We start from the raw sequence: 17,521 nt of genomic DNA on the forward strand, positions 1-17,521 counted from the left end.
ATACCACTCCATGGGCTTTTTTCCGTAATTGCAGGATGTCAAATCCGGCCAAAACAGCACGGAACAATCGTGTTGCTTCAGGAAAGACAGTAGACACTCGCTCACGTAAATTTCCTGGTTGACGGTCGCGGTTGCAATGAAAATGTCGCTTTTCAAGCCACAGATACAGATAGCCTGCCAAACCAGATATGTCTTAACGAGCTTCGACAGTTTCATATGCTTGAAAATGTCTGCCACCTTTCCTCTTCCGGTTGCCGCATAAAACTCCTGTTCAGGAAGCTGTTTGAAGTCTGCCTTGACGTACTCGGCGTGCGAGTAGCGGATTTGCATGCGCATGCAAAATTTTGATGCGTAGTTCCTCTTGCTTGGACGCTATTTTGATAACTCAAGAGAGGTGTTCAGGTTTTTTAAATTCTCGCTTTAAAGAAATGCGTCAAGTTTAAGTCGACCAAATTTTGACCGTAACACCCCTTAGAAAATAAATGTCTCTGATCACCTGATGGTCTTGGGATATTTTTGGGGCCATTATCAAAGAGATGTAAATTGAATTGATGAACAGTTTGAGATCTTCAGTACCATAGTACCTGATCAACCTGAGGTCTTGAAAAAAATATCCACAACACATGAAGGACTTTGGAATAATTTCTAAGCTTCAATATGAGAGAAAATACTAGAGATGCTATATGGATTATGCATTGGATATATTTAAAATGATGCCTGATCAATCTGAAATCTTGAAAAACCATCTTGAGGTTTTCAAGGTGATCTCTTATCACTTGGTGTTATTTTAAATAATTGATGTGCAACCTGCAATCTTTGAGAATATCTTGGTGATGTGATTTGAATTATTGGGTAGTTGAAGATCTTCAGAATGATACCCCATCAAGTCTAAAACAAATATCTTAAAAATATGTTGGTGATCTATGATCACTTGGAGATCTTTTGAATAATTGCTGAGCAACCTGGTATCTCGAAAAATGCATGGGAGATATGATTTGAATTGTTGTGTAGTGAAATTTTTGCAGATCTTTGGATTAATTTGAGAGCAATTTGGTATTTGAAAGAATAATTGGGAGATGTCATTTGAATTGTTGACCAGTTGGAAATATTCAGAATGTCAAATGATGAAGTTGAAGTCTAAAACAACTATCGCGAGGATTTTTAGGAGATCTATGATAACCTAGATGTTTTTTGAATAATTTTTGAGCAACATCTTGTAAAATACCTTCTTTTTCTTCGCATTTCAAGCTTATTGCATATCGCCAAGGAATCAAAAATATCTCCAAATGACAAAATAACAAGCGATCAACGAACCGAATAATAACGCTATGTCAGAAGTGGAAAACAATAATGATATAATCTTCACCGTTCTTTTTCATGACAAGCAGCTCGTGCGACCCAACTCATTCGGGGCGGTAGAAGGAAACGAGCAAATTGTTGGCAAGCTGCTTCACGAAGTAAAGCCGAAGATGATACACGTGTGCTAATGGGAATTTTTTCGTTATGTCTTTTCCCGATTCATATCAAGCTATGTCCTCATCCGTGTATATTGCAACAAAGCAGGCAAGCAATATATCATTATCCTTCTACCACTCGGATCGAGCTTTGTTACAGAGCGAGTTTGTCATGGTAGTCGTAGCAACCGTTTTGTCTGTATCGTTGGTTGCTTTATGTGTTTGGATTCGCTGCATATCGCATATTAGCTTATTGCGTGCTCTCAACTTAGTGTTCTAAGATGCACTTCCACAGTTATTAATTGAGAGCTTTCGATGCCTGTACCATTTTTGCATTGGTATAATTGTGTGGCAAGTCCAATCATACTTCTATGTCCAGGGAAGTCGAGAAATTTTCCAACTCGAAAAATTCCTAGACCGGACCGGGAATTGAATCCAGCCACCTCCAGCATGGTCTTGCTTTGTAGCTGCGTCTTTAACGACTGAGCTAAGGGAGGCCTTGTAAAATACCTGGGATATGTAAATAGCATTGTTGTGCAGTTGAAGAACTTCAGTATGGTACCTGATCAAGCTGAAGTCTAAAACAAATATCCTGGGGAGTTTTTGGAGATCTATGATCACCTGGAGGTCTTTGGAATAAATTCTGAGCAACCTGGTGTCTTTAGACGATATCTGAGAGATACGAGTTGAATTGTTGTGCAGTTGAAGATATTCAGAATTATACCTGATCAAACTGAAACCTTGAACAAATATTTGAGGACTTTTGGAGCTGCCTGATCACCTGGAAGTCTTTGCTATAATTTCTGAGCAATTCTGCTATTTTAGAGAATATCTGAGAGATGTGATGGGCAGTTGAAGATTTTTAGAATGCTACCTGATCACTCTAAAGTCTTAAACGAATATTTTGATGACTTTTTGGAGCTCGATGATCGCATGGAGGTCTTTTGTATAATTTCTGAGCAACCTGGTATCTTGAAAAATATCTAGGATATATGATTTGAATTGTTGTTACATAATACATACATAATACACCTAACTTCTCCAGTCCGGAAAACATAACAAAATGTTGCGGATTTAAAACCTATTGAATAAATCGTCATGAAGAGTAAATTTTTTTTATGTCGCGGTAGATGAAGCATCATCAAAGGCCTTGACACGCCACCATATGCCCGTAGGCAGCATTACAATCGTGAAATGTCAAAACATTCCTTTGTTTGTAAACGAGCTCAATAACGCTTTCCAAAGTCTGTCTAAAGTGCCCACGCATCTTCTTGCCGCTTGAGATCTTTATTTAAAAAATACGGTTACATTTACGGTTTACACAGCAATAATCGCATAACTGAACAACTAAATACAATAACAAAAACATTTTGACCCTCAGTGTGCGCCCACGCTAATATTACATCATGCCAAATGCTGTAAGATAAGGGTGATTTTCTTGTTGCCTTGACCGCTAAAAATCAAAAGCAAGCTCGTGTTCGACGAAAACGATTTGCGTCCATTCCAATGTTGATAAACAAAAAATAAACCAGCGTGCATTCATTGCCATGGCATTTTAGTGAGCAACGATAGTAATGAGTAACGAGGATCGTATCCTCTGGAAGTGCCGCTATCAAAACTGCCGCTCTTGGCAGGTCTATTCCATAGCAAATATCAGCAAGCCAAGTTTGCTTTATACCATTGCTTTTTATGTAATGGGACCCGTTACCGTTTGACTCGTTTTCCTGAACAAGGTTGCTGAGTTAATCCAGTGTTATGAAAAAAATAGGTTAAGTTACAATGAAAAACTCAGTTTTCACAAAAACTGAAATGCGACCGACTTGCGATGAGCGGCAGAGTAAGGATAGATGATGATTTCATCTAAACTCAATTTTGATGTGTAAACAATACCTGACCATATTTTGCTCAACTTACATGTACAGTAATGACCATATTTTGACAGCCCCTTTTTGAAAATCTTTTTGCGCTTTTTCAGTGCTCTTATTGCACCAAAGCATCTATCTTGAAGAGGAATGAGAAAGTTTTGGAATTACAGTTTTGTGAAACTATTGAAAGATAAAAGTCTGATGCGCGGATGGGCTGGCAAAATCGAGTCATTACTGTAATAGATTTGAAAATCATAACACTTTAACCTTGAATGATTAACAGCGAATTCGAAACACAGCTTTTCTGCCCCTCTTCGCATGTCGGTCCCATGGCAAAAATCAGCAAGCCGAGAAAATCGCATTTTAGCTTCATTCGCACCATTGCTTCTTATGTGATGAGACAACCAATTTGGCTGTCTTTCCAAACTTTTTCAGGTCAAAGTTATTGAGTTCATCCAGTATTAAGAAAATATGAGTGATCAGCTACCATTTGCATTGTAAAACTCAGTTTTGACAAAAACTGCTATGGGACCGACATGCGAAGAGCGGCAGTTTTGGTCAGTATGAACCTCAAACTGAGGTAGGTTTTAAAATCAAACGATCAAACTGACGTTTGTCAGAAGACAAGTAGATCCAATCTTGATACCCGATCCAGGTTGGAACTGAATAATACACGAATTCGCTTTTGTATTCAACAAGATTTCTATCTCGCGAAGGCCGATTGAAAAAAAAATAAATTTGTCAAATTTTCTAAATGTAAATTGTGATGATGATAATTTTTTTTTTACATAAAATTCATCAAATAAGTACTCACATTCCGGGCTCTGCACCTCGCAACCGCCCTTCACGATAGCATCGAAACTATTCCTCAGGATGTCCTCTCGCCGTTCGATGAAATTGGCCGTTCCGACGGGGCTCTCTACCTTGGAACCCTTCCACTGCCGCAGCAACCAATTGGACGCCTGCTGTCCCAGGACATTGTTGTCACCTTCGTAAGTACAACTCGGGTCGTGATTGTTCCTCAACTCGCCCAGATTGGCCGCCTTCAGATATCCGTGGCCGCCGCATGCTTCGCGTGATTCCTGAATGGCATCCCGAGCCGTCCACGTTACCAGCGGCTTCGAAGACGACACCAGTGCATGCAGCTCGGAAACGATCTGCGTCAGCAGCTCGAACCCATTGGATTCGGCTTGTGATTTCTGGACCGTCTCCAGGTAGATTTCCGTCAGGGCGTATACCGATACCTTAAGAATGCAGGCCGCTGCTAAGTACGGGAAGGTTCGCCATTGCTAAAATTCGAGAGGGTTAGTAATGTAATGACCTATTTTTAATGAAGAAAATATTCTCTTACATGCAACTGATACTCAATAATAGACTGCTCCGGACCGTCCCTCTCGGGTCCAAACTGTTTCCTCAGTGCGGCATATCGGACTGCAATGACGGCCGCGTGCGAAAGGGTATTTGACGATTCTTGCATAATACCTAGCCGACCGGCCGAGAAGGATTCCAACACGGCACCCAAAATTTTCCCCGGTTCCGTAAACGTACTCTCGTAAACGCCTTCCGGTGTAACGTCTCCAGTTCGGTTCAGTAAATTCTCTCTCGGTATTCGGTAGTTGTTGAACATGACGAACCCGTTGTCGATGCCATTCAAACCGATCTTTTCGCCAATGTCGCCTACGATTACACCCGGATAGGATTGCAGCGTTTTTGGGTCCCGGATTGGCACCAAGAAACCCTGCAGTCCGTGATTCTCCCCATCGCTGGTGTACATCCGGGCGAACATCAGTGCCATCGAAGCCGTTTTGCCCAGATTGCCGATCCAGCATTTGGCAGCCTCAAAGTCAGGCGTGTTAATGATGAACTCCTGCGTGTTGGGATCGTAAGTGGCCGTCGTGCGACACCGTTTTGTGTTACTTCCGTGACCGACTTCCGTGATTGCCAAGCAGGTAATAATTTCACGATTCCATGCCGCATTGTAGATTGCCGAGTGCCGTTCGGTTCCCATGGCTAGAAGAGAGTTGGTGAACAGTCCCACACCGAGAGCGATTTTGACCGACATGCTTGGGCAAACGGCATGCAGAGCTTCGTTGATGCTCATCAGATATCGTACTCGGTATTTGTAGTCCATCGAATAGACCTCGGCTGGGGCCAGCTCCAGATCTGCCACACGATTCACCTGTTTGGCTGCTCGTTCTTTCTGTTGATCTGCAGATAGAGTCGAGGTGACCGGCGTGAACAGTGGTTCCGATTCTAGCTTTCTCCATACGTCAAACTGAAACATGAGAATTGAAGTCAGTTGATTATTTTTTTCCGGGTGTTATAATCAGGCATACCTTTATTCGAACCAGGGTCGAATTTTCCAGCACCAATTTGAAGTCTTTCCAGTTGAATTTAGCTTTCTTGCGGTACTCGCACAGTGGACCTCGTGGTAAGTCCGGAATGACCTTTCGTTCGTCATCGTTCGGCATTCTGTCGGATGGGAGGCGGTGGTCCGTCGATGAGATTTAAGCTACTGAAAATGCAAACATCATATAATTAGAACAATTATTCGTAGAAAAGTGAGCAGTATCGATTGTAGGTGGTATAGCTATTAATTGATTTGGTACGTTTGGCCTTACATTGTAATCGCACTCAACGACTGTGTAAATACTGCGATAAAAGAATTTCCCTTAGCTTGTTCCAGCGATTTATGAGTAACCCGATCACTCGGTAGGTTTTACGACGGTCTAACCAATGGCTAGTGGTTCAAAATACAACAACTCGTCGATAGGGGAACGGAACAAAGAGCAAACTGTAAACGCCGGTAAAATGTGAAAAGCTAATTAAAAATGCAAAACACACAGGCGCACACAGCTACAACAATCGCAGCCGCTGAGGCGGGATTTTGGAATTAGCGAAAGTGTACTTCAAGACTGTTTAGCCGGTTGAGCGTTCATTTGGGCTTACTTTTACAATTTCAGTTTTGTTTTATGAAAACGGAATTTTACATTATTGTTTATAGCTTGTTTATAGAAATATTACATCGGCAGGTTTTCTGTGCACCAAAGATGTGTTTCACGTTGGATATTACAATTTTAAGTGGCCACGCATTTCTTTAAACATGAGTAAATCTATACAAACAGATCGAATGACGAAAATGAAACATAACAAGCTCAAACAATAAAACCGAGACATTTAATACACATATTCTTCAGGTAATACGATCCAGCGTCCCCAAATCATAGGCACTTGCAGTGCCACTTCGTGCTTTCTAGGGACTTAATCTCGGGCACTATTTTGATTTATGGTACTAAATTTGCTTCACCACCCAGCAAACATTTGGAAGCAGTTTTGTTATTGTATGTTTTCCGGCAGCAGATAATTGACCCCTGGAAAATGCAAAGTGGCACCAGATCCCGGGCTTCTGGATCGTATCACCTTAACGATGCAAATTAATTTGACGACAACGGAGGGCCCCATAAAGAAATGCATACAGTCCAAATAGTAATTTTGCACAAACTGTTCAAAATTAAAACAATCGTAAATCTCAAAATCAACCAATCACAAACCAACAACAGAATTAAATCTATATCCCAGTGGTCTCGTCTTAAGTCTGTACTCAATTATTACAGCATTCGAAGTTGACAAGTAAAACGTCTTAACCTTTAAGGTCTCAAGCATAATTTTATACGGTGTTTGAACTTTTCTGGACTTCATTAGGCTCCTATTGCCTGCAAACTTATCGAATTAATATTTGTACATTATATGCCCATAACTTCCCTAATTGATTGAAAAAGTTTCATTATTTAATAATTAATTTCTTGTGAAACTGCCTGTTCTCGAGTGTGATGTTTGAGTTTAGGTCCTAAATCCACTTCCGACTGAAGAATCTCTTCTAGTTTCTTGACGTGCTGGTTTTTTAAACATCTGATAGTGTCCTAAACTGCCGCTATTCGCATAACAGTCCCATGTAGATGTTAGTGCTGAATATCAGGCTTTTAGTTGACAAAATTTCACTCAATCGTTTTGTCGGTCACTCATTTGTAAGAAAATGGCCGAATATCAGCAAAATTTCACATGTAAACACCGAATACCAGGCGAAATAGCACTATTCGGTGCAGCTCTAGTAGATATACATACCATCAGTGATGCAAAATATCATGACACTCACTCGACACTCGTCTACGCATCAACCGACTATCGCTGACAGAACAAGTTTTGTCACTCAGTGAGAGGTAGAGCCATGGCAAACAACAATCACCAGTAATGGTCGTTACTCACAGGCAAAACGTAACACTCGCTGCTGATGATGTAAAGCATAACGAAAACAGTGAAGACTTCTGCAGTACGATGATGAGAAAAAGCGAAACGACAGAAGAAAATGAAAACAATGCCTACGCATTCCAAGTTCGTCTTGGCTCGCGTGACTGTGTGAGTTACAAACAAAGCTGGCAAAATTAAACGGAAACTGTTGGGCTCCCGCACCACCACTCTCACATAAGCAAGCAAAGCAGTAACTGCTTTAAAACGAGCACAGATGAGTGTCGTGATTATCGGGAATGACCAGATCGGTGATGGATAGCCTCCGACGACGACATTAACCAGTTGCTTTTACTTCTTTCGTCAACTTGATGTATGATTGTGATAGGCCGCAACTCTGGTATCATACCATAGCAAATAACGGCAGCAAAGTGGTGCTAGCTTACGACCCGACTTTCAAGCGGAGTACGTAGATCTGCTTCCGATCCATGTATCCGAGCATACCGATACATCAATAAATATTTGTCCACCCGAGGTCCATGCAGGTGTAAGCTTATTTTGGCTATACACTGTAGGTGGCAGGAGGCAATACGATTTTGATGGTTCGACTATTAGGTCACGACTGGGTCAGGGCGAACAGGCACTCTCATAATGTCATGTTGCATGCGTCCCGATTGATCTCGGACAGCTATTCGATGGGGTCTAACCGGTCTAACATGGTTGATTCCACAGCCGAGCTGCAATTCTGATAGACGTGGACAACAGATCGACGGTATGACGCGTTGAAGTTGAGTTCTCCATCAATGGAAGTTGTAGCGCTTCCATCTAACAAGCAAAATAAGATACCATTTTTGTGCAATATTTTATTTTTTGCAGAAACGGCATGAATTTTCAATTACTAAAATGCTGCTGAAAATACTAACACATTTGCAATAAATTGATAAAAAGCATTTAAATTGTCTTATTTATAATAAATCAAAACTCTCAACGGAATCCTTAATTGATTTTAAATGTATCGGATAGCAAAATAATCATTTCCAATTTTTGAACGTCCAATAAAACATCCATTGAGAATGATATCTCATAAGTAACGTTTGCATTTAAAAAAATGGACAAAAAATGTCGATTTTTCTTGTGTTTGCCTTCACCCGCACTGACAAAACTACCCATGCAGCATCAATCATAGTAGCCCATGAGTCAGCAGACAAAACTTGACAGCTCTATCAGTCGAACTCTAACCGTGATGGCAAAAACAGTGAAGCAACTCCGTTCAGAAGTGTGCGCGTTCAAAGAACGGCACCCCACCGCGTCCAAAACGGACGTCGTGCGGCACTTTGTGAACGTCGGATACGCCCGTTTCGGCATCTACGACATCTTGGCAGTATTAGACAACAATCAGAGCATCGAACGAAAGCCCGGTTCCGGACGGCCGACGACCCTGAGCGACAAGAAGCTCCAAAGGATGTTGAAGAGGAAGACCGAGGCAAAAGTGGCTACATCGCTGCAGGCGCTTGGCCTGGAGGTCGGTGCAACTGGCCAAACAGTGAAAAAGTACCTGGCGAACATGAACATACACACTTAGAAATAACTAATTTTACACGTGATGGAATCCATCTTTGACATAAAGTATGAAACGTAAACAAACATGTTATGTAAAATTAAGGGCTCCGAGATTGAACAGTTCGTGGCTCGACGAAAAGTACGTTTGATTGAACTGAATTTTGCGTCTGTTATGACTCAAATTTATGTCAAAATTGACGCTCGTATATGTCAGTGTCAGAGCACCTATATTTACATGAATTGTTCCAAGTGTGTACATGTCAGGAAGCGGAAATCACGTCCACTGGTTTCGGAGCTGCAGGCAATGACGCAGCGGCAGCAGGTGAATAAGATGGTCAACTCGTTTTCCCGGCGAATCGCGACGTGGTGGTGGTGATGGACGACGAGACCTATCTCACCCTGGATGGTAACAACTGGCAGGGCACTTCGTATCTTACTTCCCCCACGAAGGAAGTGAGCTCCGAGGTGAAGTTCATTTCACACACCAAGTTCCCCAAGAAGGTGCTGATGTGGATCAGCGAGAAGGGGATGTCGAAGCCGCTCTTCTTTCGCTCCGGACTGGCCGTGAACAGGGAAATTTATAGTACGAAATGCCTGCCGAAAGTTGCGTCGTTCTTAAAGAATACCATCAGGGCGAAGACGCGGTGTTCTGGCCGGATCTGGCGTCGGCCCACTACTCGAAGCGATCGTTGGAGGAGATGGAGCGATGTGGTACCCAAGTCGGCGAACCCGCTCAACGTCCCCCAGCTGCGTCCCATCGAGAATTTCTGGGCCAACCTGAAGCGTAAGATCTACTCCAACAATGTTGTCGCGAAAACTGAGGAGGAATTGATAAATAAAACGTAGAAAGAACTAAAAACATGCCTAAACGCATGTTTTTGTCCGTCATGGCGAATGTTCCAGTTAACTGCCGGAAGGTCGCTCGCAAGGGCGTAGAATTTTTTGCAAATAAGCTTAAATAATTACCTTCCATGGAAAATTTATCAAAAGAAATTATCTGTCTTAGCTTTTTTTTATCACCATAAAAAAAAAAGTTCATTTTTTTAATGCAAACGTTATGATTGTAATGTTTAGTTTGTCGAAATCGATGAAGCATAATTTTCATGCAACAATGCACGTGATCACGCTTCGTGTCACTTTTGTCATGACTGATGAGTATAAGCTTCTGTAGTTGATAGCAATATTATGTTACTTTTAGACTCGCCATCAGTCCGCAATTGTAGGTTATGTAGCTTAGACATGCAGTCAATGAGCTTAGTGCTCGAATGAATTGATTCATCACCTTGCTTCGCAACCAAACAAACCATGAGCTGTCACCTATGGCTACAATTCCAAACATTTCCGTTATGCACATAACTACGCTGCTATCGCTCTATCGCGGGACCACATATTTATATTGCGGGTAGCCACGTGAAGTGTACCTGTCGATTACATACTATAAAGGTAAAATCAAGAAAAGCACATCATTTTAGCAAATGCAGTCATCACGTGTTGCAGACAGTTTGTCCCATAGATAGTGTATATCATTCGAAATGTACATGACTAATGACAACACTGTGGGCAATTATTGCGCCCGCGTGTTGGCTGAGTGGGGGATGACACAATATATGTAAATACATGAAAATGCTATAAGGTACACCGGAGCAAGTGGGAATGCGGCGTACACACTAAGATTTTTTTGCCGAGATGGGCACCACCGAGCAGCTCGGCATTTTATTTTGCTGGAAATTCAGCAAAAAATATGGTTGTTAGCTGAGATCTCGGCAAAATTCCCGTTTGTTAGCTGAATCTCGGCAAGTTTTTCACTGAGATCCAGCAAAATAAAATGCCGAGCTGCTCGGTGGTGCCCATCTCGGCGAAAAAATCTAAGTGTGTAAGTGGGGACAGTGGATATTATTAATTTTAACAGCTATTTCTAGAAACAAATCCACCTGAGAATTAAAGGTATAGTGCCCCGTAACGTGGGTAGATCACCTTTTCGTGGTACGTTACGGGATGTAAGATCTACCACCGATTCCTAGTCCTGACTACTTCAAACTAGGGGAACAGGATTTTTCAGTAACCCAAGGAACGCATCTTAGTCCTTGTTACTATTTATGCCTTGTTGATAGTGACAAGACTCGGCTTTGTCCACCGAGGATGATCTTGAAACAAGGAAAAATGAGTTAGTTAGTCTTCTTCTATGTGATTCCTAATCCTCTATTCGTTGTTCCCTAGTTTGAAGTGATTAATACTAGGGTTCTGATTCATGGTCATTATCGGTATCATTCCTTAATTTTGTTGCTAAGGAATCCAATTTTGACTGACAAAAGGGAGCGCCTTTGGAAGGTGTTTCAACACTCCGAAGGGTATAAATAGCGGGACCTACCAATTACAGATCCTTGCGATAAATGCAAGAATGACAACTGTAAAAAATCGAATACTTCATCATTTCTCAATAGTGATAGAGTAATACAACATGCACTAAACTAAGGACACGGGATATAGTACAATAGATCAAATTACTGGTGTTTTTATCCCGATCGCCATCGCACACTTTTTACTTATATGTCACTTTAAAACTAGCGAATCAAGGGCCTGACTAGTACTGTCGCATTAATGGCCCTTCGCTCAATTTCAACTTCTATTCAAATTTCACACTGCCGTACTCTAGCGGAACTATCAACCTCTCCTCTTCAGAACTTTATCTAGTTAATAAATTATCACACTAAAGCCTCATGTTGATATTAGTATAGTATTTCCAACGAACTCTGAAAATCGTAAACTTCACGGATGAAGTAACACAATACACTTTGAATGTAGCGAATCAAGTCAAACGCGCTCATCTCCATGTAGCATTTTATAAATAGTTACATGAGAAAGGCCTGGTTTTTTGTTTTCTTTATTAGAGTTACTTTCAGTCAGAGGTCTGTTTTGCTGGCAGCAGATAACTAGATTGAAGAAATTAACACGAACAAAATTACAAGTTTTAAATAGTTTGCATCAATAGTACAAGATTCCCAGAAGCCACGTGGATTTGCAGCACCCGGGGCAAGTGGGACCTATCAAAACAAACATGTTGTGTACACTTGTAGTCTCTGCTGTGTGATCATCACCTGCCACCAACTAAACAAACTATCTCAGTAATAATTGTAAATAAAAACATTCTTCACTGTCACTGTGTAGAGCAATGTATTACAAATAACTGCATCCAGATGTTGGGAATAGCAACAATGTTTATTAACTGAAGCTGCAATAAGTAGGGGAAATGGATGTAATATTGGCCTAAATGTCCCTAATTTGGGTCCATACATAAATTCAGCAATCAACTAAATTTTCAATAGCGACCAAAAATATCCATTAGTACCGTCCCAATGACGCTTTCATCGAGATAAAATAGATAAATAGCAGATTTTCAGCGATGGGCCAAATCTTAGATCCATAGGCCAACATTAGAGCCATTTTCCCTATGTTAGCAGCACTTATTGCGCATTTTGCACCAGGTACTAAAAATAATCCCTCGGATTTTGTCTCGCTCAGGCTAGTTAAAATAAAATTTGTATTTATGGAATGTTAGAAATCACTAGATGCTTGATTTGAATATCATACTATAATTACTACTGGTGATGGAACTATGAAAAAAAAATATTTTTTTCTGACCAGGGCGAAAAAACTTCAGAGGGATTATTTTCAGTGCAGGAGTCTACTGTGGTGTAAAAGGCGCAATATCAGGACAATAGTTCATCATTTCAGCATCATTTGCGTAGGCCACAAGAATAAACAAATTAATAAAACATTTATTTTTATGAACATTAATGTACTGCCTATAATCCCTTATCAGTCCCATATGGAAAAAGTGGACACTGAGAAAATGACAGTCGAAGTTGTGAAGTGTAAATCATAGTAAATTTATCTATGAATCCCTTTATGAAGAGCTTTACCCGTTGGAGACTAAATTGAAGTACCTGGTTAGGTAAATTGTGACATGGCAGTGGATACCTGCTGATTTTTAGTACCTATTGATTAGTATATAACTCGTAGATAAAAGATGGATTCTTCAGTGGTGTTGAGTACTTGGCACTGATGAAGTCTGCAAGTTGTAGACGAAATACGCGTATCTGTCAAAAGATAAGCAATTATAACGGAATGTAAAAGAAATAAACCAACACACTCAAAGCTCTTCATAAGCTTGCATGTTTTGTTAGATCAGCCAAAAATATGACAATTAAAAAAAACAGTAACTTGGTTTTTGGACGATTGAATTTCAGGATGAGGCTGATATGCGATTACTTTGCTTGATGGGACAAATTGACTTGAAATTGTTTTCACATTTTTCGTTATCAAAGTTCGTAGTTTTATCACATAATATGAAAGTAGCTGCCAAATGATAGTGGATAGCGTTGTTAACATTTACGAAAATCCATACGGGACTGATATGCGATAATAGGCAGTGTAGACGTCTTTATGCACAAATTTCGTCATGTAAGGCTGATGGGTACTTTATCACTGTGACCATTTATTTGATCTATTGGTGAGATTCGAAGTCACTAACTTTGATTATCTCTGCTCATTTAGTTCTACACAGTTCGAGCAAGTAGTGTAAATTTCTGTTACTATGATGCACATAAATGGAGCGTGATATATCATACAAGTTTACAGCGTTATATATCATACAAGTTTATAGATCGCGTAAATTTACGAGACTTGTCATGAGATATTCCATAAATTGTATAAGCTGCTGATTCACGTGAAATGTAAGTTTGCATGCATGGATGTTTACATCACCAGTAAATTCCGGTTTTTTCTGTGTATCTTTAACTCTGTTTACATAATATATTATGTTCTGTTCGCATGCCAAGTGTTGGCTTTAAGAAGCGTTACGGTATTTTTGGATGATTCATTTTTAAAAATATGTACTTCAAGCACATATTCATATGATAGATTGATATACTGTTGGTCAAGTAGAATAAATTTATATTTGTTGATAGTTCTTTTCAAAATCCAAAATAGGTCCCACTTGATGATGATGATGATGATGATGATGGTCCCACCTCTTACCCCTACAAAGGTTTGAGCTGGACGAGTTATCTTTAAGATAATTAAATATAAACATTTTAACCAGGTTTGCAAACAAAATCGAGCTGGTTACAATTACAGATATAAATGTCCTGTTAAATATGCTATAGGCATCAACCAAAAACATTCAAAGGTGTAGCTAGTTATCAAAAGTCCAAGTATAGTCCTCGACAATACTTCCATTTACACGTGACCTGGGATTTACACGTTTAAGCTTCCGCAGTGCCAGGACTATATCCAAGGAAACGACTTCCAGCCAATCCTTTACTAATTTAAGGCTTTTGCCACAATTTCCACGTATTAGTCATTTATACCTGTATTCCGCGCGCGAGGCTCAAACCATTGTAGACTACTCAAAGCTATTTTTACTATTACTACTACAAAATCAAAAAAACTAAAAATCCATCATCACCATCGAGGCAAACAATGTAGTTTTTTGTATATGCTACACAAATTACTAAAATGTCTTGATGACAGTCTCCATACAAACTAATCCGTTAGTGATAACTTTGTCAAGATACATGATTTATCCATTCATAAAAAATTAACTGCTCAATAAACAGCTTTTACATGTGAAATGCAGCGTCTCTTGAATTCTGTAAGTGTAGTTGCACGCTTGATGTGTCTAGGCATCGAATTGAAAACATTTATACCTTTGAAAAATAATGAATTTTGTGAAGCATTATTCAAAAGATGTGGTGTTCTTACTTCATCCGCGTTTCTAGTGTTATATCTATGAAAATCACTTCCTCTTTCAATCCGATCACACAAATATCGAGGCAGGAAACCGTTAACTACTTTAAAAATGAACACCATAGTCAAAAACACAATTCTTTGCTTCACTGACAGCCATTGCAAAGCGTCCAGCATAAAAGTTGAGGAAGTGAATCTATTACATCTTAAAATCAAACGCATTACTTTATTCTGCAAGCGCTGTAATCTCGATATTTGTGTTTCATTGGCCAAAAATAAAATGGAAGGGCAAAAGTCTAGATGAGGGGAGATGATTGATTTGTATAACTGTATTTTACTACCAATAGTTAAATCGTTTTTCAAGCGACATAGGATTCCATACTTCTTGGCAATTTTCTTGATGACATTGTCAATATGAGAATTGAACTTGAGTTTGTCATCAATAATCACGCCAAGATATTTAATTTCCTGAACGCGATCAAGTGTCTCATCATCAATAACAACAGAGACATCATCATCTACACGATTCCGCGAAATTACCATGAATTTAGTTTTACTTATATTCAATTTCAATTGTTTATACTTCAACCATCTACTTAGAGAACGCAAATCTTCATTCAAGCGTGAAACGGCTTCTTCTAAATCTTTAGCTGCAATGAATAACACAGTATCGTCAGCAAAAAGATTAATATCACAAAACCGTAAAACTCGTCGCATGTCATTAATATACATAATAAATAAAAGGGGCCCTAATACACTTCCCTGAGGCACTCCAAGGTCATTGTCAACGGGACAAGATACAAAATCATTAAAAACAGTCCTTTGTGTTCTGTCAGATAAATAGCTTTCAAACCATTTGTATGCAGAACCCGAAATTCCAAAGCGCTTGATTGTTCTCAACAATAAGGGCCTAGAAATTGTCTCAAAAGCGCGTTTTAGATCCAAAAACACAGCAACAATCGTATCTTTATGCTCCAAATTTTCTTTCCATTTAGCTAACACTAAGTTTAACGCGGTTTCACAAGAATGGCCTTCCCGGTATCCCGATTGTTCCGGTATCAACAAACAAATATTCTAACAGCTGGCCTTTTACAACAAGTTCTAAAATTTTCTCTAATGTGTGCAACATGTTGATGGGACGAAACTCTTCGGCTTTAATCGTCCCAGCAACTTTTTGTATAGGAACAACTAAAGATTCTTTCCAAATATGCGGCACGTGCCCAGATTGCAATGATTGATTAATAAGGTCCCACAGAGTGTGTCGAATGACATGAAAGCAATCTTGAATAACTCTAGCATTAACATTATCTACTCCAGCCGTTTTTCCTAATGAAAAGCAAATATTTTTAAGTTCATCTAATGTAATTGGGTGAAAACCATTAAATCTACAATTACTATTAATCGGCTGTTTTATTTCGTCCGGTTCATTGATCAGTTCAATAGATTGATTGATCAGTGAAACGCTCTCAACGAAATAGTCATTGAACTTAGAAGCAATTACTGGTTCTGACTGTTCTAATATGCCATCAAAAGTTAGGCGTGATTACTTGCCCCAATAAACGAAGAAAGTGAAACCTATTGCGTGATCCTCCTCATTGTTTTTCATCAGCAGTTCTTTCGGTCGATGCGTCGTCGACTTTGGAAAGCAACCGTTTTGTGATGAGTGTGTGAGTGATGACCACGTTTTGCATCCACTGCTGCAATAGAAGCGCCTTGCTCCCCGTTGGCGATACTGCCATACAATGTGGAAGTGGATACCGTTCTCATGGAGGAGGCTTATTGGATAGCGGAAAATAAAGTGTTTATTGTGTTGTACCTTTTGACTATAGTTTTACGAAGTTTTGAATAGTAACAAGAATGCTCGGCTCTGTAAAGTTAATTCGATTGAGCCTTATCAAATAAATTATTAAACAAAAAAATATTCCGCATTTTTTAATAAGATTTTAGGATTTTTTTATTTAATATTTGGGTTTGGGTTTATTGCACATGTGTAATGATGCCAACAGATAATAACTTGATTTGCCAACAGATAATAACTGTTTGAAATTTGAAACTAATCATTATTGTAGATTACACAATCACATAATGCTGAACTATCAAATGTTTCAGTCGCACTTGCCCCGGTCTACCTTACTTGTAGGGGCGTTTTTTGTGTGACAGTTGGAAGAACACTTCGACTAGAAGAAGTGAATCTTATCTTTCCAGTGTCGGTTGTCTGCAACGCATAATTGCTAATTTTCGTTATCTAGCTGGAGTTAGGATTCGGGCATGATCCTACCATGCATTATGATAGGCGCTTTTACGATGGTGGTTGTAAATTTCGTTAATCTCGCTGAAATAATTCATGTGCGGTGGATCGCTCTTTTGGGACTTTTTCGTTTCTTTTTAATATAGAATGCTTACGTCAAATCCAATTGAATGTTTAGTAAATCCATCGTAAAATAGATAGTTTAGTGCTATTAATTGTCCTATCAAAATGCAAAATTTCCGCACCGTAGAGCCACACTCTGTGTTTTCACTGGAGGTACACTTGAGAGCGCTCTCGAGTGCACCTTCAGATAAAACACAGAGTGTGGCTCTGCTGTGCGGAAATCTTGCATTTTGATAAGGAGCTTGATAGCACTAAACTATCTATTTTAAGATGGGTTAAGT

General features: G+C 39.7%; 2 protein-coding genes across 5 annotated transcripts in view; one reads left to right on the forward strand and one right to left on the reverse strand.

Moving 5' to 3' along the window:
- Positions 1-17,521, forward strand: part of IKKbeta (I-kappaB kinase beta) — a 526,241-nt gene that overhangs the window by 59,359 nt on the left and 449,361 nt on the right. The gene's annotated exons all lie outside the window — the stretch shown is intronic.
- The window catches only part of LOC135700891 (peroxisomal acyl-coenzyme A oxidase 3), a 43,508-nt gene that overhangs the window by 13,557 nt on the left and 12,430 nt on the right, over positions 1-17,521 (reverse strand). For 3 of the 4 annotated variants that reach the window (XM_065221552.1, XM_065221553.1, XM_065221551.1), the window contains exons 2-4: positions 5,656-5,834; positions 4,671-5,594; positions 4,134-4,608 (exon numbers count right to left, since the gene is read on the reverse strand). In XM_065221552.1, the coding sequence (XP_065077624.1) occupies positions 4,134-4,608; positions 4,671-5,594; positions 5,656-5,790 (1,534 nt within the window). In that variant the 5' untranslated portion in view covers positions 5,791-5,834. The remainder of the gene's footprint in view (positions 1-4,133; positions 4,609-4,670; positions 5,595-5,655; positions 5,835-17,521) is intronic. The other variant, XM_065221554.1, reaches the window with a different exon arrangement.

Source organism: Ochlerotatus camptorhynchus, unplaced genomic scaffold (assembly GCF_037179485.1).
Source record: "Ochlerotatus camptorhynchus isolate MF236.1 unplaced genomic scaffold, CSIRO-AGI_Acam_v1.1 ptg000144l, whole genome shotgun sequence".
NCBI classification, from domain to species: domain Eukaryota; kingdom Metazoa; phylum Arthropoda; class Insecta; order Diptera; family Culicidae; genus Ochlerotatus; species Ochlerotatus camptorhynchus.